General features: G+C 41.8%; 1 protein-coding gene across 1 annotated transcript in view; it reads left to right on the forward strand.

Annotated features, from left to right (window-relative positions):
* fam204a (family with sequence similarity 204 member A) overlaps positions 1 to 27,296 on the forward strand; it is a 96,920-nt gene that overhangs the window by 62,230 nt on the left and 7,394 nt on the right. Inside the window, exon 8 of the mRNA XM_078223243.1 lies at positions 21,235 to 21,341. Coding sequence (XP_078079369.1) covers positions 21,235 to 21,341 — 107 coding nt within the window. The remainder of the gene's footprint in view (positions 1 to 21,234; positions 21,342 to 27,296) is intronic.

Here is a 27,296-nt window from a genome sequence, read left to right on the forward strand (position 1 = left end):
ACTCATTTTTATAATTTAACAATGACTACCCAAGGATTGCCTGACTTCCTTTCTGGTTTGAAACTGCAACCCTGTCTCAAGAGGGAACAAAAGGAATCTTCCATACTGATGTTGCGTCAATGATCTTTTCCTGAAACTAATTCAAAAGATTATCAATTGAATGGGATTTTGAAATACTAAGAAACTGCTTCTCAAACTGTCAGGTATGAAATCCACACACAGGATGTACAATCAACCTGATCAGCTTTTTTGAAACAGAACTTTGGACTTGTGAAAGGTCATGTGACGAGACAGCCATGCTTTCTGTTTGCTTTTAAAAACAGCAGAAGCTGTTCTACAGATTTTCAGTAAAAGCCATCAAACCCACTGCAAGTTACCCAAGCAGCCAAGATAATGAACAGTCTTGAAACTGGGAAAAAGAACCCCCCCCATCCCATCCCATCCCATCCCGTGCTCCCACCTGTTCCAACTTCTAGTTCACCTGAGAACCAATTTCCTGGAAATTTGACTACATGAAGCCTCACAGATTACTGAGAATCCTCTGCTTTACAAGACCACTTCAACTAAAGCATCATTTTCATCTAATAAACTATAGGCCTGCCATAAAACAGACTGAGACAATTATAAATTGTAATTGAATAAAGCTGGAAATGTAATGAATTTGTATTTCCACTTTGTGGAACATCTTCGCTCCATCCGCAAGCATGACCCCAACCTTCTGGTCGCTTGCCATTTCAACTCAGCATCTTGCTCTCATGCCCACATGTCCATCCTAGGTCTTCTGCAATGCTTTAGTGATGCCCAATACAAACTAAAAGACCAACACCTAATCTTCCTTTGGGACACATTACAACCTTCTGGACTCAACGTTGAGTTAATCAACTTTAGAGTGTGACTGTTCCCCTCTATCCTGACCCCCCTCCCCCCCCCCCCACTCTCTTTTGTAGTTTATTGCATTTCAGTTCCCTTGGCCTGCCCCAACATAATCCTACCCCTTCCCACATGGCCGCCTGTTTCTTGTTTAGTTTTGTTCCCATTAACGTAAAATAAAATTCAAATTCTGTCTCTGACACTAGGCACAAGGATGTTAATAGACATTGTTCAAAAGCGTTTAAAGTGTTAAAAACACCCCAAAAAATTGGCTACACGAGTAAAACTGGTAAATGGTGCAGTAAATCATTCTTTATGGATTTTTAAAAGTCATTTTTAGTTATTTAAAATGTGGTTACTCATTTCTGGCCAACTAGAAACTTAAGTTTTGTGAAAAATCCATTTTCAGCCATGCCAATAATAGTGCAGCAGGTTACCATTCTTAAATATATCAAGGAATATTTTTAAATGCAATAAAATAAATAAATTACATTCAAAACCACTGCCTGATTGTGTTAGCCCATGAAAAGATTCTACCTTTGTGATTATGCAAATAAGCTTGAGTGGAATCTTCACTTCAGCATATGAGTATAATTAGCACCGATTGTGGAAACTTTACCTCCATGCGTTTAAAGCTGATTTGGAGCCTTTGAGCCTGATTTTAACTTGAGTGAAAATGGGTGTTTTTTTTTGAGTGGGTTAAATAGGGCCCAACAGTTCTATTCCTGTGTTACGCAAGGCATGACGTTGTTGATGCTCCGATGTTGAGTATTTTGAAGGCCGAGATGTTTTTTTTGACATGGAGGGAATCAAGGGAATGGGGATAGGATGGAAAAATGGAGTTGAGATAGAAGATTAGCCCTAATCTCATCAAATAGTGGAGCAGGTTCATGTTGAATGGCCGACTCCTACTATTTCTTTTAAGACCTTATATTTATGGGCTGGAATTTTACAGCCCCTCCCATGAGTGGGGTCTTCCATTTCAGCCAAAGTTAATGGACGCAACAGGGCTATCAAATTTAAGAAGCATTTAATGAGCACTTGAAACGCCATAGCCTACAAGGCTACGGACCAAATGCTGAAAAATGGGATTAAAATAGATATATGTTTGATGGCTGGCACAGACACGATGGGCCAGAAGGCCTCTTTCTGTGCTGTGAAACTATAGGTGCGATCTTACCGGCTGCTCATGCCATGTTGCTGCTGCAGTGAAGTCGGAGAATTTGGCACCCAGCCAAATTTCCATTCTCTGCAGCGGGATGGGAAAATCCTGCCGACGTGAACAGCCGTAACATTCCAGCCTATGACTCTAAATTCTATCCATGATGATTGAGATGAAGAGGTTTTAAAACCAAAGAATGGCAAGAAAAGCTCAGTTGAAAATATTAAAGTGTAATTACCTTTTGAATGGTAATTGTTTGAGATTGAGCAGTTATGTTGCTGTGCTCCGAAGATAGCTCTTTTGTATGGTTCCAAACCATTTGTGAATGTGCGCAAAAGCAATTGTGCAACCGAGGAGTCAAGTCTCCACTGTGCTTCCTGAGCAAACCGTAAGGCAGTCTTGAGTAGTCTTAAGCTGTTTGTGCTGAGCACTAGGTTTAATCTGACTCCAGCCAACTGTGAAGCCGAATTTGATGTCCTTCTGATGACTTCACCTGGGAACCTTTTGATCTCAAGTGTTGAATCTTTTGAAACGCTAAGGGAGATCTTATAGTCTTGTCTACATTCTCTTAACAATTCAACATAACTAGCTGACAGGCAGAGCCAGTGTGTTTGTATACATGCACAGAGCTCTGTTGTTACGCGAAAAGTATGGAATCGAGGTGAGAGTTGGTTTTTGGCTCCAAACCACACCACAATCTGCGTTACAAAATTTAAACAGGTATGTGGCAATTGGAGGTCACTGCCCCATAAATCTTGAATATGACTATCTGAATCCTGTTTTAGGAGCATAACATAGTTTCACTATTCAGTTCACTATTCAAAATTAATGCAGAATATCCATTGTCTTCACGTCTTTGTGGGGCAATCGATCATTTTTAGCTCTTGCAGAATTAAATTTATGCTCCTGTCAGCCAAGTTCAACAATCAAGTGATTAATTTGGTTTCACTTTTTTCAGACCAAGTACGAGCTTTGGCAAAATGTGGTTGAAAATGACATATATACTAATATTCAACTTGGAAAAATCAGCTTGCCGGTTTTGAATATTAGGAACGTTAATTATTTCTTGTTCTTTTTTGGTGTTTTTTTACACATGGAAGTAACTCTTAATGCTGCAGTAATGCATTCCATGCATTAAGCACGTGCTCTTGGTGTAATTACTATATAATTCATTGACACTATTTGGAATAATAGTCGTTAACAGACTCAAACTTTTACAAAACCATGGTTGCAATGGTACTCTGCAGTCACCACGCCACAGTGCTCCTTTAAACATGCCATTAAGGTTGTATTTAGTCCATAGTAATTTTGTGTTTGGTACCTAGGTTAAGCAGCTGTGCATGATACTCAGCCTGACCTGGGTCAGGTTCATGAAGGTGACCACCAGGTAATAGATTTATCATTTTGTGCTGAGTTTCTACACTGGAGCAGTTACTTCCAGTCACTGAGCTGTCTCAGTTAATCAGAGAAAAAGTCTAACAGATAATTTTTTTTTAGAACACATTTTGTGCAAAAGAAATGCTACCACTTGTGTTTTTGGTCTTAAATTACTGGAGCATGATATTGAGCTTCAATTAATGGGCTAAGAAAGTCAAGCGATAGAATTAGTTTTATTGTATTCTACTAATTGCCGAGGTAGGCAAAGCCTTTTTTTTGTACTGTTGATTTTTTTGCAGTTTAATTAAGCAACATGTTTTCTCTTTTTAATTGCAGCCATTTTTTCAGTAAATTGAAGCCCACAGCAAAATACATATATAATTTGTTTGTAATTAGGTATTAATTGGTGGTAGTTGAAGCTTAGCACCCTCTGTTTCTTTCTTCCTGATTGCCATTTTATTACTAGTTACTCATTAATTAATCTGTTTTTCTAATTAGCTTATAAAACTGTTGTTGTAAATGCGATTGAAGTTCAAAGCGAACTAATAAGCTTTTTCTCACTTGGAAGGGCTGAGATAAAGAACATGTGAGAACATGGGGACTAGCTATGTGTTTGTCAGAGGGAGGAAAAAGAAGAACATTTTAGACTTTTTAGCATGCAGATACTGGAAATTGAAAATCTGCCGTATTACCTACAAGATGAAAGGCTAATTTACACTGAATTTCACTAATTTTGTTCAACCTACGAAATGAAGAGCTGTCACCTGCTCAGTGTTGCATTGACGACTGTGCCAGTGATCCATGAAATAAGCTGCTGCATGCTTTGTTCTGATAAGAATGAACAAATCTGCACAATGTACGGTTCCCAGAATCTAATTTTCATACTTGCATGAAGGCAAAAAAAAATAAGCCGTTTGTAGGCTGATTAATCAGACAGTGGAGTTTTGTCTCTTTGATCTGTTTGGTCTCCTAGGTAACTTGCATAGACATTAATGCAGAGCTCCAGTAAAGACAATCAAGGAAACCGCAGACTGAACTGATAACATAATTTAATACACAAATCACAGTAGAGTTTCTACTACAAAAATGTTTGTTTTAAAAAGCCACCAACCCAACCTGAGTTATTAAGAACATTTTTTTGTATTATTTTTCCCCTGATGGATTTAATAGTAAATTTTATATTAAATTGTGAGGAATGTTGGAAAAAATCTTTACTGTTCATTAGCTGCAGGTTATGCAGACGCTTTTACAAATCTTCCAAGTGGCTGTATAGATGAATGCCTCAAGGGCCCAGCAAAAGCCATGTATTTCCAGCCAGCTAAAACCCTTATCTTCAATCCAAGAAAGTACCATTAATCTTTTTGAAAGACCTTTTATGGCTTTTAATATAACCCAAATTAGAACATTTTACACCCTTGGTTCCTGAAATACAGTGATAAAAAGCCTTTGGAGTTCAGTTCTTTTACTGCATGCTCAGACTCTGTCCTCCCCTCCCTCCATTTCCATCTAAGCTGTGCCAGCGTTTAGATCTTCATGATGATGTGACACAATATTACCTTGACCATCAGCTTCGTTCAGCCGACATAGCAACATTTGGTGTTTACCAAAATCTCCACACCATTTATAAAACAGACGTAATAGGTTATGAAATAAAGCAGCCTGTTACGGGTACTGATAAATCAATGCAGCTGAAATCACTTCATAAGGAAAATGTCAGATTTGAAGAGTTCAAATACTTTAGTTTTGTGGTAAAATGGGAAGGAATTAAAAGGCTAAATTCGACAATCTCTTAAAAAATCTCCACTAACTACATACAGTACGGTCATTTTGCTTAAATATTGGTTTGATCAGGGCTGCACAGTCTTGTGCCCTGAAAGGCTGAATGTAACTACTTCGATACAATTAAGGATATCCTGGCAGGTCAGCTTGTGCTTCTTATTTCTTGCACTGATCCCAACCTCAGGTGAATTCACTACTGTCTTTATACGCAAATTTGCCAAGTTTCAAAGGGATAGTTCTCATAACAGTATTTTCAAGGTGCAGTAATACATAAGACACATGCCAATCTGGGTAATTTGAGGCTTGCTTAGTTGACCTGAAAGACCTCTTACAGGCAACATATCCTCAATTTCTTGGTGCAGTATTTGAATTCTTGAATTATATTCCTTGATTATGTGTTTGATTTGAGAAATGTTATATATACACAGAAAAATTGCCACTCATCATTAGAGGCAACTGCAAAAATAGACTTAATTTTAACAAAGATATCACATGCTTTTGAATAATTGTCAATGAGGAATTGCAGAACTGTAGGTCTGAATCGTGGTGATGTTAGCGTTTTATGGGGAGATGTGGTTTCCTTATTGCCTGGGCATTCTTTTTGATTTTATATCGCTCATAGATGCAATATAGAAATTTTTACTCATGTTCAGAATTTAAAGAACACTAACTTTTAAATTCTGAACATAGCTGCAACTTTTATGTACTTTTATTGCTGTGCTATTTGACTTTTGTATTTGGTGTTAATGTGCATTTGTCCACATTAAAAGCACAGAAATACTTAAGACTTGCAAACGTTTGTACTTCATCTCCTGAACAGTATTTTTGTCCATGTAAATTTCTGCAAATTACATTAAAAAAAGAGTGGATACCGAAGAATGAGTTAGTGTTTGAAAGCTTCAGATAAGGTTCCCATTTTTTTTTTTCCTGTGTGTTTCCCACCGTATTTCCCCGCTCCCCCCCCCCCCCCCCCCCCCCACCCATGCACCCTGGAGATTCTTTCTCAGAAATAATCATTTCATACAATTAATTTTAGTGCAGATAAACTTGGTAACCCAGAAAATTGCCGCAGTTCCCTCACGTTAGCTGTTTTAATTCAGCCCTTTCGCAATCTCGTCAGAACCTAATGGCTGCGAGATTCCTTGAAGCTGCTCTTGTTACTCCAGTGTTGTTGTGCTCGAGGTGTGGTGAAAATGGGGTTTCCATTGCTCGTGCACTACAATAACATTGGCAAAGCAGGAGCAGCCACCATCCTCTCCAGCTGCTTGCATGATCCTGGTTTGTGGTGGTGGGGGGTGGCGGGGGATTGCACCCAAGGTTTGGGAATCTCAAAGTGGGCCAATGACTGGCAAATCGATTTCAATGCAGATAAGTGTGAGGTGTTGCATTTTGGAAAGCCAGACCAGGGTAAAACTTATACAGTGAATGGTAGGACCCTGGCGAGTGTTGGAGGAACAGAGTGGCCTAGGAGTACAAGTACGTAGTTTGTTGAAAGCGGCGTCACAGGTAGACAGCGTGGTGAAGAAGGCGTTTAGCACACTAGCCTTCATCAGTCAGGGCATTGAGTATAGAAGCTGAGAAATCATGTTACAGTGTATGGGTCATTGATGAGGCCGCACTTGGAGTATGGTGTACAATTTTGGTCACCACTGTTATAGGAAAGACATTGATAAACTGGAAAGAGTGCCAAGAAGATTTACGAGGCTGTTGGCAGGGCTAGTGGGCCTGAGTTATAGGGAGCGGTTGGCCAGGGTAGGGCTTTATACCTTGGAACATAGGAGAATGAAGGGTGACCTTATTGAGGTGTATAAAATCATGAGGGGCATGGATAGGATGAACAGTTTTTTTTTCCCAGAGTAGGAGAATTGAAAACTAGAGACATAGGTTCAAAGTGGGAGGGGAAAGATTTAAAAGGGACTTGAGGGGCAACTTTTTCACGCAGAGGATGGTCCGTATATGGAATGAGCTGCCAGAGAAAGTGTTTGAGGCAGGTTCAATAACAACATTTAAAAAGCATTTGGATAAGTACATGGATGGGAAAGGATTAGAGGGATATGGGCAAACACGGGCAATTGGGATTAGCTGGGAGGACACCATGGTCGGCATGGACCGGTTGGGCTGAAGGGCATGTTTCCGTGCCGTATTGCTATATAACTCTGTGGGTGGAATTCTACAGCCTCGCTCGTCCCAAAACCATTAAATCCCGCCCGAGGTCAAGGGACATTTTCATTGTCGGCCCCTCGCCCACTCTGATTTCGTAGCGGGCGGGACGGTAAAATTCTGACCTATGACTCAGGGTTTAAACTATTGAGAACTCCAGTAATTATACCAGGGTGTGTAGATGTAATTCTGTCCCCAAGTAACTTGCACGCATTCTGCCTTTGCATATTGCTGTCATAAATTTCTATATGCATGTTTCTGCCTTTGTATACTTGTACATGCTATAATTAAACCCTCATCAGTGGTGGTGCTGCAATACCTTTAGTGAGGGAAGGGTGTAATTACGATGTGGTATATTTTAAATAGACGATTTCCCATGTTAACATTGACACTGTCGACTTTGTAAGTGAAAAACGTGACAACTACATAATGATTGCAGATGCGTGAATTTAGGTATAAAGTACAGTTTTCTGTTTGTTAAAAGTATTTATTTACTTGTTATCATCCATGCAGAATTACAAATGGCTTAAAAGCCCAAGCCAGCTGTGTAATCTTACATACCATTTCTATAAATTCAGTTCGCTCAATATTTAGTCTTTTGTAATCATGCAATGTGCTTTTTGTAGTAAACATTTCTTAGCTTGATTTAAAAGAGATGAAATCCAAAAATAAGTTAATGTCATTATCAAAACAGTTGTGGGGGCGGTTGGGGGCGGGGGGGGGAGGGGGGTTGGGGTTGGCCGAGAGCATTATTGCTAGACTATTAGTCCAGAAACTCAGCTAATGTTCTGGGGACCTGGGTTCGAATCCCGCAATGGCAGATGGTGGAATTTAAATTCAATAAACAATGTCTGGAATTAAGAATCTACTGATGACCGTGAAACCATTGTCAGTTGTTGGAAAAATCCATCTGGTTCACTAAATCCCTTTAGGGAAGGAAATCTTTCGTCTTTAGCTGGTCTGGCCTATGTGTGACTCCAGAGCCATAGCAAGGTGGTTGACTCTCAACTGCCCTTAGGCAACTAGGGATGGGCAATAAATGCTGGCCAGCCAGCAACTCCCAAATCCCACAAATGAATAAAAAAAAGGAGAATATAAAGTGCATTTTGGACAATTTATGGACTGGTTACTTTGAATGTCCTGTTTCTGTGCTGTACATCCCATAGTTTCAATGCATTTCTGTTTACTTTGAGTAAACATGTAACTTTGAAATTACCATACGTACATGGTACGTGACAGATGAACAAGCTGTGCATTCGCATCCTGTATTTCTAAAAGTGATGGCTTCTATTTGATGAATAAGTTTATTAACAATTGAATATGTCAAGTGATGAGTTTAAAATATTATAAATGCAGCACATGTTTGCATATTATCTGCTCATTATTGACAACCCCTTCTATGTAATGTGCAATTATTTCCATTATCAAAGCAAAATATATCCTTGGTTTTCCTTAATTAATCCCAAATTGTTGGGATGGCTCATGGAAGTATGTCATTCTAAATCTTGATTGAGAACATTATTTTCAATTTATGGACTTTAATTACATCTACTAATTAATCCAGCATATTCTTGTATGAACAGTTGTACATATCTTGAAAATTAAGTGAATAGGGAAAAATTCTGACTTGCCGATTGTCTAAACAAGATACAAACTCAGTACATTGCACCACCTTCATTAACATTAGGAATATCGTAAGTGTATATATTAGCTGATTAAACCAGTTATGTTTTATAAAAATACACAATTTACACAAGCATTTTGCAATATCAGAAACTATGCCTAAATAGCCTAAAGATGCGAACTGTTTTTTCTCTTGTCTCCAGTTTTCCCATATCCCCTTTCCTGAAAGTGTTCAATCCCTTCTGTGTAATGGCTTGATAATCACTCTTAAATGACAGTTCTTCTTAAATGAGCCCAGATGACAATTCCTTAAAACACTTTTGACATGCAACTTTCCACTTTAATGAGGGTTTTCAGCCCAACCTCTACCATAGGGAAGCAAGAGGCAATCTGCTTCCCCGGGGGAAGAAAGGGACAATATAGGACAGGGGCATCCATGGGAAATCATAGATATGACATTGGAGGTGTGATGTATTGCATTGTTGTGTAGCCCAGTCTAATGTGAGGATTTCCAGGAAAATAGTGTGAGGTCAAAAATCCAATTTGCGCCTCTTCCCAGCTCCGTTTAACTGTCGAGAACGGCTTTGTACCTACAAAGGGCCCAGAGTATATTTGCATCAGATTGCCTACATTTAAATGTCTTTACCGAGTTCGCCATGGCTGTTTCTGCCCTCCCGGATGCTTCCCACCTCGATGGTGAGATGTCACGCCGGCGAGAATCACTACTGCTCTGCAGTAGCGGGAACCAGGCACCATGGCAAGGCCGGGGGAAGGATGGGCATGGATGGGCAGTGCCCCCGGTACTCTGGCAGTGCGTGGTGGGCATCATGAATGTGCCGGGACAGTGCCAAGCAGATGGGGCCTAACTGGAGTGGGGCTATGACATATGGACTATGCACAATGACGGAGGCTTATGTTGGAGGGGGGTGGGGGGGGGGGGGGGCGGGTAGCCTATGCAAAGAGGGTGGTCATGCAAAGGGTTATGCTAGGGGAATGGTCATGCAAGGGGGGGCTATGCAAGGGAGGGGACTTTGCAAGGGGGTGGTTGTGCAAGGGGGCCTTGCAGGAGGGGGTTGCAGAGGGGGTTCTGACGAAGTGGGGGGATTGTCGGGGGTCCATCAGGGGACTCATCGGAAGAGTCCCGATGCCAGCAACCCATGTCAGTGGGGGTTGACGATTCCACCGATGATGTGGGACAATATCCGATGGCTGTGGGTGATGGGAGGAGGTCTTCGGTTCACTAGCAGATTGGGACCCCCTGCACAATTGCGCCCGAGCACTCTGAACCCAGCTTCATTGGCGTACTTCGGCTTCGCCGCCACCACTCCCCGTACCTGCGCAAAGCTTCCAACTGTCAAAGAAATTGACAGAGTGCCGGAATATTGCAGTGCCGAGCTCACCCAAAAGACCGGCATGGAGGACTCCCATTTTCACACTGTTATGACACTCAGAAACTCTGGGAAAATTCTGCTCATTGTGTTTCTATCAGTTATTTCTGTTAGTAGCATGCTGACATTACCCATTCATTTACCTCCATTCACTTTGTGACTCATAAATTATTACTGGTGGATTTGGATTGCACTCCATTTTGTAAAAATTAACAATACGACCATAAGATGTAATCACAAGCATACAATTATGTGCCAATTTGTAGCTATATTGTGCCTTTAATGAAAATAATATCCCACAACATTTCATCGAGACATAATTAGCCAAAAGAAGGGGAGATTAGGAATGGTTAGGCAGGGTAACCAAAAGCTTAATCAAAGATGTGGGTTTTAATAATAGAAAGAGATGGAGAGGCAGGGAGGTTGAGTGAGGGAGATCCAGAATCTGGATGGCTGAAGACACACCAACCTATGGAGTGGCAAAATAAAAGTGATGAAAGAAATAAGAGAAGCAACGAGAGAGTATGAGAAGAGACTGGCAGCTAACAAGAAAGGGAATCCAATATTTTTTCATAGATTATATAGACAGGGTTTTACAGACTGAAAGAGGGGATTAAGTGAAGAAGGGAAGGAGGTGATCATTACATGTTCTACCTTTCGTCAGAAAGAAGTCTGGGTAGGCAGGACCTGGTGAGTATTTCTACTGTCCTCCATGTTCTCTAAACTAAAGGAAGTAAAAGTAAAGGGAATAATTTAAGGGTAAGTCATGGAAGGGCAGATCGGCCACATGGAGTGCTCCTCTCGTGCGACGCTTTCACTGTCCAGGGCGACCATGTGTGCGGGAAGTGTCTCCGGCTTCAGCTATTCGAAATCCAGGTGTTTCACACCTGGAGCTGAGCTGGAGACATTGTGGAGCATCCACAAGGATGAGATCTTTGTGGATCTTCGGGCGGCATGGTAGCACAGTGGTTGGCACTGCTGCTTCACCGCACCAGGGACCCGGATTCGATTCCCAGCCTGGGTCACTGTCTGTGTGGAGTTAGCACATTCTCCCCGTGTCTGCATGGGTCTCCTCCGGGTGCTCCGGTTTCCTCCCACATTCTGAAAGACGTGCTGGTTAGATGCATTGACCCAATCAGGTGCCAGACTGTGGCGACTACGGGAATTTCACAATAACTTCATTGCAGTGTTAATGTAAACTTTACTTGTGACTAATAAATAAATTTTACTTTACTGGATAGCACGTACACCGAAGTGGTCACAAATTAAGTAAAGAGCGCACAGACAGAAAGGGAATGGGTGACCGCCAGAGTAAAAGCAGGTAATACAGGAGTCCATTGCACCTGTCTCTGACAACTTTGTTATTTTGGATACTGCTGAGGGAGATGGTTTCTCAGAGGACTGCAGTAAGAGCTGTGACTGGCTTAGCTGCACAGGGTAGTGGGGGAAAGAAGAAAGACGACATCGTGATAGGGAATCCTGTCATAAGGGGAACAGATGGATGTTTCTGCAGTTGTACCAGGATGTTGCCTCCCTGGTGCTGGAGTCAAGGATGCCACTGAGCGGTTGCAAGACATTCTAAAGGAGGGTGAATAGCCAGAGGATATGGCCCATAATGGTACCAACGACACCGGTATAAAGAGGGATGAAGTCCTGAAAGCAGAGGGAGGTAGGAAATAAATTTAAAAGCAAGACCTCAAAGGTAGTAATCTCTATCAGTGCCACATGCTAGCGAGATCAGAAATAGAAGAATAGACCAGATGAATGCGTGACTGGAGAGATGATGTGGAAGGAAGTGTTGTAGATTTCTGAGGCATTGGGACCGATTCTGGGAATTTGAGACCTGCACAAGCTGGATGGGTTGCACTCTAGCAGGACCACGGCCAATATCCTCGGAGGGGTATTCACTGGTACTGTGGGGAGGCTTTCAACCACAGTGGTGGGGTTGGGGTCCTGAATGAGGAGACAAGGAGAGGGAAACAAAGATAGATATTAAAGATAGAAAAGTGGAAAGCAGAGGAAACGAGGACGAGCAGCATTAGGGACAAATACGTCAAAAAGACAGCAGGATAAGCGGCCCAACCATGGCTAACAACATAAATTAGGAGAAGTATTAGATCCAAAGAGAAGTCATATAAAATCGTTAGAAAAAGTAGTAAACTTGAGAATTGAGAGCAGTTTAGAATTAGGAGCGGCATAGTGGCATACTGGCTAGCACTGCTACCTCACAGCGGGACCCGGGTTCAATTCCCAGCTTGGGTCTCTGTCTGTGCGGAGTCTGCATGTTCTCCCCATGTCTGCGTGGGCTTCCTCTGGGTGCTCCAATTTCCTCCCACAGCCCGAAAGATGTGCTGGTTAGGTGCATTGGCCATGATAAATTCTCTCTCAGTGTACCCGAACAGGTGCCAGAGTGTGGCGACTAGGGAATTTTCACAGTAACTTTATTGCAGTGTTAATGTAAGCCTACTTGTGATGAATAAATAAGTTTTAACTTTAGAATTCAGCAAAGAAGGTTGATTGAGAGTGGGAAAATAGGATATGAGAGTAAATTTGCAAGGAACATAAAAGTGGACTGTAAAATCTTCTGTAGTATGTAAAAAGAAAAAGATTAGTGAAGATAAATGTAGACACTTGCAGTCTGAAATGGGAGAATTTATAATTAAGAACAATGAGATGCAGAGCAATTAAACAAATCTTCACAGAAGGAAACACAATAACTTCCCAGAAATGCTGGGACACCTAGGGTCTAGTGAGAAGGAGCAATTGAAGGAAATTAGTATTCTTAAAATAAAATAGTGCTGGAGAAATTAATTGGACTAAAAGCCAATAAATCCCCAGGACCTTATGATCTCCATTCTAAAGGAGGCGACCATGGAAATATTGGTCGCCTCCTATCACCTTCTAAATTTCTGTAGATTCTGGAACAGAGTTAGCAGATTAGAGGGTGGCAAATATAATCCTGCTATTTGAAAAAGGCAGGAGGGAGAAAACAGCGAATTACAAACTGGTTAGCCTCACATCGGAAGTAGTGAAAATGCTTGAGTTTATTATAAAGGGTGTGGTAACAGGACACTTGGAAAATATCAACAGGATTAGACAGTCAACATGGATTTATGAAAGGGAAATCAAGTTTTACAAACCTACTGGAGTTTATGAAGACATAACTGGCAGAATTGATAGGGAAGAATCAGTAGATGTGGTGTATTTGTATTTTCAAAAAGCTTTTGGTAAGGTTCCAATTAAGAAATTAGGGTGCAAAATTAAAGCACATGGGATTGGGGGTAGATATATGCAGAGATTGCGAACTGGTTATTGAGACAGGAACCAGAGTAGGAATGAATGGGTCTTTTTCGGATTCACTAAGAGTTTTAACAACACCAGGTTAAAGTCCAACAGGTTTATTTGGTAGCAAACACCATTAGCTTTCGGAGCGCTGCTCCTTCGCCAGATGGAGTGGAAATGTGCTCTCAAACACGGCACAGAGACACAAAAATCAAGTTACAGAATACTGATTAGAATGCGAATCCCTACAGCCAGCCAGATCTTAAAGATACAGACAATGTGGGTGGAGGGAGCATTAAGCACAGGTTAAAGAGATGTGTATTGTCTCCAGACAGGACAGCCTGCAAGTCCAGGAGGCAAGCTATGGGGGTTACTGATAATGTGACATAAATCCAACATCCCGGTTTAGGCCGTCCTCATGTGTGCGGAACTTGGCTATCAGTTTCTGCTCAGCGACTCTGCGCTGTCGTGTGTCGTGAAGGCCGCCTGGCTGGCCTTCACGATCTGGCTGGTTGTAGGGATTCGCATTCTAATCAGTATTCTGTAACTTGATTTTTGTGTCTCTGTGCCCTGTTTGAGAGCACATTTCCACTCCATCTGACGAAGGAGCAGCGCTCCAAAAGCGAATGGTGTTTGCTACCAAATAAACCTGTTGGACTTTAACCTGGTGTTGTTAAAACTCTTACTGTGTTCACCCCAGTCCAACGCCGGCATCTCCACATCTTTTTCGGATTAGCAGGTGATGGCTAACAGGGTACCACAGGGATCAGTGCTTGGGTCCCAGCTATTCACTAACTATTTCAATGATTTGGATGAGGAAACCAAATATAATATTTCCAAGTTTGCTGATGATATGAAACTTGGTGGGAATGTGAATGTTGAGGAGGATGTCAAGAAGCTTCAAGGTAATTTAGACAAGTTGAGTGAGTGGGCAAATAGATGGCAGATGTAGCATAATGTGGAAAAGTGTGAAGTTATCCATTTTCGTAGGAAAAACACAATGGTGATAGATTGGGACATGTTGATGCACAAAGCACTTGGGTGTCCTTATACACTATTCACTGAAAGCAAGCATGCAGATGCAGCCAGCAGTTAAGAAGGCAAATTGTATGTTGGTCTTCATTGTAAGAGCATTTGAGTACAGAAGCAATTAATGTCTCACGGCAGCTGTACCGGATCTTGGTGAGACCACACCTGGATTATTACATGCAGTTTTTGTATCCTTACCTCAGAAAAGATATTCTTGCCATAGAGAGAGTAGAGCGAAGGTTCATCAGACTGATTCTTCAGCTGGCGGATTGTTGTATGAGGAGAGATTAGGTTGACTGAGCCTGTATTCATGGGGTTTTAAAGAATGAGTGGTGATCTCATTGAAACGTATGAAGTTCTGACAGGGCTGGACAGACTGGGTTCAGGGATGATGTTCCCTCTGGCTGGCATTCTGGAATAAGATGTCACAGTCTCAGGATATGCGGTGAACCATTTAGGACTGAGATGAGCAGCTTCTTCACTCAGAGGGTGGTGAACCTATGGAATTCTGTATCACAGAAGGCTGTGGAGGTCAAGTTACTGAATATATTTAAGAAGGAAATAGATTTCTGGACTCTGGGGCAAGCATAGGAGTATGGAGCTGAGATGGAGGATCATATGGCGGCATGGTGGCACAATAGTTAGCATTGCTACCTCACAGCCCCCGGGACCTGTATTTAATTCCGGTCTTGGATGAATGTCTGTGTGGAATTACGGAGATAGGGTGGGGAAGAGGACCTGGGTAAGATACTCTGTCAGAGAGTCTGTGCAGAATTGCTGGGCTGAATGGCCTCTTCTGCATTGTAGGGACTCTATGATATTGAATGGCAGAGCAGATTCAAAGGGACAAATGACCTATTCCTGCTCCTATTTTCTATGTTTATGATTAAGGACCAAAAATGTGATTTATGCATGGACATGGGGGCACAGCTGCAATACTAAATGAGTACTTTGTATCTGTCTTTACCAAGGAAGGAGATGTTGCCCAAATCATTGTGAAAGAGGACATAGTTGGGACACTTGATGGGCAAAAAATTGGTAAAGAGGAGATATTTGATAGGTTGGCTGTGCTTAAAATTGATCAGCCACCAGGACCAGATGAGATTAATCCAAAGATACTGGGGGAAGTAGGGCTGGAAATTACACATGCACTAGCCATAATTTTCCAATCATTCTTAGATGCAGAGGTAGTACTACAGGACTGGAAAGTTGCAAATGTTAAAACTTAAAAAGAGGTGCAAGGTTTAAGCTCATAAACCTCTCCTTTGGCAATCACTCACTAACAAGGATGATTGTCTGGCTAAGAAACTCTATGTTACTGGTGATGTGTTCTATGGGTCCTTGTGTAGCTGATGAGCCTGATCCGAGAGTCACATCTCCCTCACTTGGCAAGTGTTTCTGGGAGGTGGAATTGATCCTTGGACTCGAGATTTTTGGCACTCCTTTCTCAGGGTCCATTTCCGGACCTCCTCTTGCCTTCGGGCATCTCAGCAACTACAGGCCGGTCGGTTTAATATTGGTAATAGAAAAACTTCGAGAAACAATAATTTGGTAAAAAATGAACAATTACTTGGACAAATGTGAATTAATGAAGGAAAGCCAACAAATATATTTCATAGAATCATAGAAATCATAAAAACCCTACAGTGCAGAGAGAGGCCATTAGGCCCATTGAGTCTGCACCGACCACAATCCCACCCAGGCCCTATCCCCATATCCCTACATATTTACCCGCTAATCCCTCGAACCTACACATCTCAGGACACCAAGGGGCAATTTTAGCATGGCCAATCAACCTAACCCGCACATCTTTGGACTGTGGGAGGAAACCGGAGCACCCGGAGGAAACCCACGCAGACACGAGGAGAATGTGCAAACTCCACACAGACAGTGACCCGAGCCGGGAATCGAACCCAGGTCCCTGGAGCTGTGAAGCAGCAGTGCTAACCACTGTGCTACCGTGCCGCCCGTATTTGTTACGGGAAAGTTATGTTTAACTGACTTACTTGAATTTTTTGATGAGGTAACCGAGAGGGTTGATGAGAGTGACATAATTGTTGTGGTGCCCATGGACTTCCAAAGGACATAGACTACTACATAACAGGCTTGTCAGCAAGTTAAAGCCCGTAGAATAAAAGGGACAGTGGCAACATGAATATGAAGTTGGCTGAGTGACAGGAAGCAGAGTGTAGTGATGGATGGTTGTTTTTCCGACGTGAGGATGATATGTAATGTGAGGAATACTGCTTTTCTTGATCTATATTAATGACGTAAACTTTGGTGTACAAGGCACAGTTTCACAATTTGTGAAGATACAAAACTGAAAAGTCTTATGAACTGTGAGGATAATGATAAACTTAAGATGACTTTGACAGGCTGTGGAATGGACGGACACATGGCAGATGAAATTTAGTGCCGGGAAGTGTGAAATGATTCATTTTGGTAGAAAGAATGAGGAGAGGCAAAGTGTAAAAATATAAAAAGAAATGTGAAAAAAAATATATAAAAATAAACAGAATGACTTGGGTATTTATGTGACTAAATCATTGAAGGTGGCTGGGCAGGTTGGGAAAGTGGTTAATTAAACATATGGGATCCTATGCTTTATAAATAGGAGCACAAAGTACAAAAGCAAGGAAGCTTTGGTGAATATGTTAGAAAAAAACCCTAGTTCAACCTTAACTGGAATATTGTATTCGGCCCTAGCACCACACTTTAGGAAGGATTTGAAGGGTTAGAAAGGGTTCAGAGAAGGTTTATAGAATGGTTCGAAGGATGACAAACTTAAGCTACATGGATATTGGAGAAGCTGGTAGTGTTCTCCTTGCAGAAGAGAAGATTAGGAGGAGATTTAATTGAGATTTTCAAAATCATGAGGATTAGGGTAGATATGGGGAAACTATTCCCTTTGGCAGAAGGGGCGAGAACCAGGGGATACTGATTTGAGATGATTGGCAGAAGAAAAATGGCCATGACCTACTTTGTTTATGCAGCGCGTGTTTAGGATCTGGAATCTCTGCCTGAGGGTAATATGGAAGCAGATTCAATCAAGACCTTCAAAAAAAGAATTAGATAATTATCTGAAGTGAAAGAAAGGTTGATGGAAAAGGCTGGGGAGTGGGACTAAACAAGTTGCTCTTCGAAAAAGCTAGCATGGACATCACGGGCCAAATTGCCTCATTCTAGGCTGTAATGATACGAGGATTCTCTGAACAGGAGGGAGGGTGCACGGGAGGTCCCTAAGCAGATGAATAGAGAGCTCTGAAGGAGTTGTAACACTGAAGCAGATTACAGAGATTGGGTGGGGGTGGCAATTTCATGACACAGTCATTATTACTGTAGGTTGTGTAAACAAGTTTCTGCCTGCAATTAGTTCTTACTAACTGGGTTTTCAGAGTCAAATGCCAGATGCTTTCCAACAGAGAATAAATTATACGGAGAGTTCCCTCAGGCAGATCTCGCACACGTAGCAGCAAGCTGAAGATGAAAACTTAAGGATCATGTCACATGCCTGTAGAGTACAGTACATGACCTGAGAAGGAGAAAAAGATGAAAACATAAAAGTAGGTTGTTGTTTAAGAAGAATTGTGTTGAGCACGCACAAAAATCGGAGAAATTAAACCCAGAAAACACTGGAAATACTCTGCAGGTCAAGCAGCATCTGTGAAGAGAGAAACAGTTAACATTTCACTCAATGCCTTCATCAGAAATAAGAAAGGTTAGAAATGTTATAGATTTTAAGCAAGTGAAAGAGGGGCTCATTGGAAAAAACAAAAATAGGGAAGCTTTGTGATAAATGGAAGACAGGAGAGATTAAAGAGAAAAGACTTGGTGATGCATGGACGAAGGGAATGGCAATGGGACAAGTAAGGAAAGAAATGATGTGGCCAGAGGAGATGTGAATGGCAGAATGATGCACACAAATTTTAAAAGATCAAACAAGAGAAAAAACCAAAACCTGCAAGGTAAAGGAAACAGCATGGGGCAAAGATTAAGCCTAAAATTGTTAAACTCAGTGTTGCACCAGAGGATGCAAAGTCGAATAATCGAAAGATGAGGCACTTTCCTTGAGCTTCATTGGAATGGTGTAGGAGGCTAAGGAGAGAGAGATCAACATGAGTGCAAGGTACAAAATTAAAATCACAAGTGATTGGACACACTTGCTGACTGATTGGAGGTTTCCTGCAAAAGTGGTCACCCATTCTGCATTAGGCTCTCCATTGTAAAGGAGACTGCATTGCAAGCAGCAAGTACAGTATACTAAATTTAAAAATGCACACATAAATCCCAATTCACTTAGAAGGAATGGGAAGGTTTATGGCCTCGGATTGTAAGGAGAGAGGAGGTGAAAGGACAGGTGTTGCATTCCCTGCATTTGCGAGGCAGGGGTTGGTAGGGGTGATTGATCAGTGGGCTATAGTGCTGCAGAGGGAAAGGTCCCTTTGAAATGGAAGAGAGAGGAATTGCGTTTGGTGGAGACATTATGCGGGGAGATGACACAACCTGAGGAGCTGGAACTTAACTCTGCCAAGACAATGATGATAACTAATCAATTGCTTTGGAAAATGCACTACCCAAGTCTGAACCTTAATTTGTACTGACTTAGACCAGCAGTGCTTGGGCCACTGCAGTCGACTTCAATATCACTTACATGGGGGAACTCTTGAAGTGTTTTTGCTCCTGAGGAGTCCAGATAGAACAGTGTAGGTATGCACACATGTGAACAGTTGAGCCTCATTTTAATTCCTTGCAAGCAAATAGATTTTGAGTGAGTTAAAGTTTTGTCTCAACTGTGACATCCTCTGCGATCAAATGGCCTGTTGAATCTCATGTACAGATTGGACCAATAGATGTGCCATTGGAAGGTACCCTGTATGATGCAATCATGTGCGTCAGAACCGTTGAGCAGGGAGAGGCAAAATACTAAATTAACTCCTGTGGTTTGTTGAGCAAATCTAAGGCAGGGAACATAATGACATCTATCTATCGAGCATTATTGTGGAACTTCATCACCACCACAAGGACACCAGTGATTCAAGGAAAAGACACACCCAGCACCTCCCTACCCCAACTAAATATAATAAATTAATTAATAAATCTTATTTGTGCAATAAATGAAACCTTGTCAAAGCACCCACATCCCGAGAACTAAAAAATCGGAAATGCAACTTGTGCCAAATCAGAAGGAAGGAAACGAAATGTAAGCTAAATTAAATGATATCAATGCAGAAATGTACTATGGTCAGGAAGAATAAATAGTATGAAACATTTGTGGGATAGAACTGCATCAGCAAGGGCTGGGACATAATCCACTGAAAGTAAGACTGCGGGCCATTCACATGAACAGTCTGTGACAGATCTTGTTCTGCATTGTGGTTTTAATAAATTGTTTCACGATTGCACTCATAGCTTTCAAGTTATTGCGGTTTTCTTCATCCCTACTCCCCTCAAGCCACCACAAAAGCAAAATATTTCTTGGCATGAAGGATTGCAGAACCTTCAATCGAAAAGTTTGGTGTACTGTGCCTTTGGCTGTAATGTAATTCTGTTGCATTTTTGTGTACAATTTGGACTTTGGCATGAATTTATTTCACTTTTAGCATTAAGCATATTGTGTTTTTTTTTTGTCTTTCAGTATGGATTATTGTGAAAATGCTGGAATTAGTTTAAGATGTACTATGAATAAATGGGAATGAGAAGAAAGAACTGTTTATTGCTGGAATTGTTTTTGGATCAGTTTGCGTATATGGAGGAACCTATTTGACTGGATCTGCAGCCACCCCCCCAGACCTGCCAGTTCTCTTGCTCCATCTTACCCCTGGACCATTTTTGCAGAGGCGGTATTTTCTAGTTGGCCTCCAGGTTCCTGCAGGCAGGGGGGGGGGCAGATCAGTTTAGCTGCCTGGAAGTGGCCAGGTACATTTCCAGAGGGGACCAATGCTCCAAGACAGGTATTGAGAGTCTTTCTACCTGTCTGTGCAGGAGCAGGCACAGGCTGCTTTTATAGGAGTCCGATTCAGCCCCCTATGCTCTTCCCCCAACAACAGTGATAACCTGGCTGTATCGCTGTATCAGCCATTTTTAATTTAGATTTGAAAAAGTTGGAGGGAAGGCTCCATCTTGTAGTGCCCTCTTTCTTATGTGCATTGCAGCCTGCTGCTCCTGTCAAAGCTAAAAGACCTGATGTGGAGTTGCCAACATTGGACTGGGGTAGGCACAGTAAATAGTCTCACAACACCAGGTTAAGGTCCACCAGATTTATTTGGTAGCACGAGCTTTCGGAGCTCTGCTCCTTCATCAGGTAAGTGCCACTTACCTGATGAAGGAGCAGTGCTGCAAAAGCTCGTTGCTTCCAAATAAACTTGTTGGACTTTAACCTGGTGTTGTGAGACTACTTACTGTGCCTAAAAGACCTGATTGGCTATTCAGCTTCGAGAGCCTGGCCACCGCCCTTAGTTGGACAGAGAGCCTGAAAAACAACAATGACTATTCCCCCCCTTCCAATTTTATTTTTATATGCCTTTTTGTGTTTAACTTTTCTCATGCTCTTTGGTCTTTCAATAGCTGGGTGTGAAAATTGCCAAAGCTGTCAGTTGCCGTGATTTTGCAAAAGTCAAACAAGAGGCTGAAGCTTCTCAGCAGGCCCAAAAGAAGAAGCAACTTGCTTGGGGGTGAGTCATTCTTTACTAATTAACTTCAAACACTTGCTGTTAAACTTGAAAAGTAATCAACATAACAAGAATGTTTTATTTGTGTGATTAGTTGCTTTTAAGTATAATTTTAAACCGGCTAGGTTTGGATTAATGGGGCGGGACAGATTTTTTTAAAGGAGAAAATGGTAGCTGCTTCAGTCCATAATCCTATCGCACACAAGATCAAATTGACAACTTTAGTTTATACAAGAGGATGTGCATTTTTTGTATGGGCAGCAGACAAGAAAGTCCTGGGTTTAACTTCCAGCAGACTTCATGTTTACTGACCACTTTTTTAATTTAGACAAAATGAATGACACACTTTAGGATGGGGGGGGTGGGGGCAGAGAGAGAGAGAAAAAGCAGAAGTTGGCAGTGCTTGCCATATTTTTACAAGTACTGTTATTGAGCACTTCTGCCTATCAGTTATCAGGGACTGAAATCAATACTGCTTCATGCTGTTGTCTGGTAATGACCCGATAAACAGTTGCTTCTGTTTCCTCCCTCTGTGTCTCTATAGAAATCTACCTGATATTTTCATAGAATCTCTACAGCGCAGCAGGTGGCCATTCGGCCCATCGAGTCTGCACTGACCACAATCACACCCAGGCCCTATTCCCATAACCCCACACATTTACCCTGCTAATTCCCCCGACACTAAGGTCAATTTAGCAAGGCCAATCAACCTAACCCACACATCTTTGGAGTGTGTGAGGAAGCTGGAGCACCCGGAGGAAACCCACGAAGACACAGGGAGAATGTGCAAACTCCACACAGACACTTGACCCGAGGACGGAATTGAACCCGGGTCCCTGGCGCTGTGCGGCAGCACTGCTAACCACTGTACAATTGTGCCGTGTGAGGATTAGTTAGATTTGTAGAATTCACTGAAATAGAATCTTTGACAGAATGGGTTTTGGAATCCGTTGTCTATTTTGGTTGTCATCCAATCACCATTCAAGTGTAAGATAAAGGGGGCAGAAAGTTTATTTGGAGGGATTTTTAGCTATGAAGTGTCTTGTACAATTAAGCCTAAGTTCGGAGTATCGCCTGGAAAATCAGTAAGTGATTTTGACACCTTCTGTCTGGATAGCTGACTGTAATGTCTGGCTGCGTTCAGCATTTATTAAAGTTGCTGTGGTCGGTCAGAGATTATGTCAGTAGTTGGATGTGCCGATCTGTTGAAGGAATCAAATAAAACTTGAATCATCTGACTGGCTGAAGTATTGGATTTTTCAAGCAATTTTCCAAACAAGATGCATTTTTGGTGAAATGGTCATGGTCTTGAATATGGATTATGGAGGCGCAAGAAACTGGGTCAATTTAGTAAAAATAGAAGGTTATAATAAAAGTGAGAAAATAGACATTGTAGGGAAGAAGTAAGGCAAGATAGTCTAGATAATATAAAAGGAAGGTAGAATTAAAAAGTAGGAAGATAAAATAGAAATAATGAATGAACTCGGACGACACAGTGGCGCAGTTGTTAGCACTGCTGCCTCACAGCGCCAGGGACCTGGGTCCAATTCTGGCCTTGGGTCACTGTCTGTGTGGAGTTTGCACCTTCTCCCTGTGCCTGAATGGGTTTCCTCCGGGTGCTCCAATTTCCTCCCACAGTCCAAAGATGTGCAGGTTAGGTGGATTGGCCGTGCTAAATTGCCCCTTAGTGTCTCAAAATCTGTAGGCTAGGGGGATTAGTGGGGTAAATACATGGTGTTATGGGGGTGGGGTGAGGATTGGCCTGGATAAGATGTTTTGTCAGAGAAGCAGTGAAACTCGATGGGCCGAATGGTATTTTTCTGCACTGTCGGGATTCTATGATATGTGCCCTGACTGCTGAGTGTCTATGGCCAGTGAGAAACTGAGCTATAGAGAAAAAGACAGTTCCAGATCAATCTGGATCTCTGTTCTGTTAGCTGATCTCAGCTGTGAAATTGGACTTGACTCTGAGCCTCAACATTTCTGTTCAAGAGGAGGTAAATCAACCAGGGTTCCTGACCCTGATCACTCTTCAAAAAGCCCCACTGAAGCTGTACTTGTGTTTACATTGGCTGTGATCATGGTCAAGCATGGCTGTGATTCGCCTTGCCATCCAGTAGCCTGCTGGAACTTTCTGCCCAGGTTTTTCTATGAATAATGGACACCTGGATGTGATACTACCTGTTGAACTGTATCTCAACAGCATATCAGTTGCTTCAGTGCTGAAGGAAATTTGTGTGAAAAATCAAAAGAAAGCATGTGTTTCCTCATTTTAGATGATTCTTGGGTTTGATAGTGTGATGTGAAATATTAATCCAGCTGCTCAAAAGATACAGATTTTTCTGATAATACCAGTGAGGGTGAGGAAGTGAGAATGGAAATTCCAGGGACGCTGGAATCTTCCATAACCTTCAGACTCAGTAGAGGTACCAGAGAATTGGAGAATTGCAGATGTTATGCTCTTGTACAAAAAGTAGTCCAAGCAATTACAGGCCAGTCAATTTAATATCAGTGGTGGGCAAGCTTCTAGAAGCAATTATTTGGGGTAGAATTAGTAGTCACATGGAAAAAATGTGTGTTGATTAGGAAGAGCCAACATGGATTGCTAAAGGGGAAATCTTGTTTCACTAACTTGATAGAGTTTTTTTGAGGAGGTAACAGACAGGGTCGATGAGGATAATGCTGTTGATGTGGTATACATGAACTCTCTGAAAGCATTTGATAAAGTACCATGCAACAGACTTGTGAAACAAGTTATAGCGCACAGAATAAAAGGGAGAGTAGCAATGTGGATACAAGATTAGCTGAATAATAGGAAGCAGAGAGGAATGGTTAATGGATGTTTTTCAGGCTGGAGGAAGGTTTGTAGTGGTGTTCTCTGCGGGTCAGTATTGGGACACTTGCTTTTCCTGATATGTATTAATGATCTAGATCTTGACGTGCAAGGGACTATTTCAAATTTTATGGATGGCACAAAATTTGTAAGTATTGTAAACTGTGATGAGGACAGTGTAGAACTTCAAAAGAACATAGACAAGTTGATGGAGTGGGCAGATAGGTGGCAGATGAAGTTTAATGCGGAGAAGCGTGAAATGGTGCATGTTGGGAGGAAGAACATGGAGAGACAATATAAAATAAGGGGTAAAATTCTTAAGGGGGATCAGGAGCAGTGAGACCTGGGTGTATATGTGCATAGATCATTGAAGGAGGCAGGACAGGTAGAGAGAGCAGTTAATAAAGCATCTAATATTCTGGGCTTTATTAATAGGGGAATAAAGTACAAGAGCAAGGAGGTTATGCTAAACTTATACAAGACACTAGTTGGAGTATTGTGTACAGTTCTGAGGGCCACACTTTAGGAAGGATGTGAAACATGAGAATGCAGAAGAGATTTTCAAGAATGATTCCACGTATGAGAAACTTCAGTTATGAGGATAGATTGGAGATATTGGGACTGTTCTCTTGGCAGAAAAGAAAGCTAAGACGAGATTTCATAGGGATGTTGAAAATTGAGGGGGCTGGACAGAGTAGGTAGGAAGAAACTGTTCCCACTTGTAAAATAATCGAGAATGAGAGGGCACAGATTTAAAGCGATTTGCAGAAGCAAATGTGATGTGAGCAAAAACTTTTTCACGCAACGAGTGGTTTGGGTCTGGAATGCACCCCTGAAAGTGCAGCGGAGGCAGGTTCAATTGAGGCATTCAAGAGGGCATTAGATGATTATCTGAATCGAAACAATTTACAGGATATTGGAAAAAGCAGGAGAATGGCACTAAGTCATGGTGTCTATTTGGAGAGCCAGTGCAGATACGATGGGCCAAATGACTTCCTTCTGCACAATACCAATTCTGTGATTCTCATCTTTGCCTTTGATGGCTTTATTCCCAGTAAAACCTTGCTTGTACCACACCACCCCCTCCCCCCCTCCTCTCCCCTCCCTCAAATCCAAGGTGCAGAGTCACAAACATATCTGATGCACAACTGCTTTAGACATTCATCACCAGATCTACCTAGACACAAGAAGCATTATCGGCTCTGCTATTTTCTATCAAAATGTCTCATTGCTCCAGGATCATGAAATGCATGATAAACAAAGCCCCTCTCACTATCAGCCTCCAATGACAAGTGCAAAAAGTTCATTAACAACTTTGCCACAAAAATTGAAACATCTGTTCAGTGGTCTCTGCCTTTTCCTTTCTTCACCAAACTTGCCAGAAGTTACGCCCCTCTCTTTGACTTGCGACTGCATTTTTCTTTAGTTTCTCTTCTACTTCCTCATACCCCTTCTCAGAGCTCATCTTGAGACACGTAAGACCCAACTCCGGCTCCCAGTCCCTTGCCACTAAATTGTTGATGACCCAGCTTCCCCTTCTGACCCCCACATTAGCTCCCTCCTCAAGACAGAGATGATATGAAATCAGAAGATCTGCTTGGGGTCATACAGGATGCAAAGATTGCAAAATAATGTGTACGGCATCACCCAAGAATAGGATTTTAAGCTATAATTTGCTGGAGTAGATCATCAGACAGCTATAAAGATAAATTATATTTATTCTTGCATGTTTAAGTTTTAAATCTTTTGCATAGGTTGTTGCTGAAAGGGTGACATGGGTCTGGTCCAGCATGGAAAGCAGGGCACTTGAGTGAACAAGGCTAGCAACTGTACACCTCCTTAATCAACTTGGCTGAAAGATTGTAAAATTAATAGTTCAAAGACTGAGGAGGAAGTATAAATTAGTGTGGATGAATTCGATGCCAAATCAGGCAGAGCAGAAGAATTAAAGAGAGGGAAAAAAGATTGAATTAAGTGAAAGAGAGAAATAAAACAAAGAATAAGGTTTAAAAAAAAACTATCTTACATTTATGAAATTACCAACAATTAAACTCTCTACACATAACTTTCAGTGCCAGAGACGTTATTTGGGAGTAATTAACACATCACATTGTTAAGGGAAGATACTTAGACAGGAATGGATAAGACTGAACTTCCTATGGCGAGTTTAATTCACATCTATTGCAGAAATAACCACAACTTCAGTCCATTCCAATGGTGAACCTGACATCGAGATGCAATTTTCATGGAGCTAACAGTTAAACGGCCCAACTCAGCCAGCAACCTTTGAATGTTGAAGTTTAACCATGCCTGTGCTCGTAGAATCCGACAGTGCAGAAGGAGGCCTTTCGGCTCATCGAGTCTGCACCAACCACAATCCCACCCAGGTCCTATCCCTATAACCTCATGCATTTACCTTAGCTAGTCCCCCTGACACTAGGAGGCAATTTAGCATGGCCAATCCACCTAACCCGCACATCTTTGGACTGTGGGAGGAAACCGGAGCACCCAGAGGAAACCCACGCAGATACGGGGAGAATGTGCAATTTCCACACAGACAGTGACCCAGGCCGGAATTGAGCCGGGACCCTGGCGCTGTGAGTCAGCAGTGCTAACCACTGCGCCATCATGCCGTCCTTCATGCCTGAAGTTACTGTACCATTTTTACATAAATAGCAGCAACACTATTAGCCTCACAGTTATTTTAAGAGGAAAATCTGAATTATTGTCAAATCTGATAGTGTGCAGTATATGGTACGACTTGTTTCAGAAGTGAATTAATGAAGGTTATTTCAGCGATTCCATGTTATGTTAATGAGAACTAATGAGATTTATCGCTTGCTTTTGTTTTAACAAATTGCAGAGAGCCCCTTAAGGTGTTTGCCTCACACCTCACTTGTCATAAATTTAAGTCACCATGGAGGCTAATGTTATAATTTGTTTAATAACATATTATGAGCTATGTTAGCTGTCAGCCAGGCTGTTAGCTGTTCAACATGCTGGAATATTACCTACGAGTCCTGTTGGCAGTGAAAGGGTGAGAGAAAAGCAGTATTCCTGGGTAAATGTTTATTTGTGCTTGCACGAGTTGTCGAATGAAGGTGCCTCCCAATGTGACCCTTTGT

The sequence above is a fragment of the Mustelus asterias genome, chromosome 11 (genome assembly GCF_964213995.1).
Source record: "Mustelus asterias chromosome 11, sMusAst1.hap1.1, whole genome shotgun sequence".
Taxonomy (NCBI): domain Eukaryota; kingdom Metazoa; phylum Chordata; class Chondrichthyes; order Carcharhiniformes; family Triakidae; genus Mustelus; species Mustelus asterias.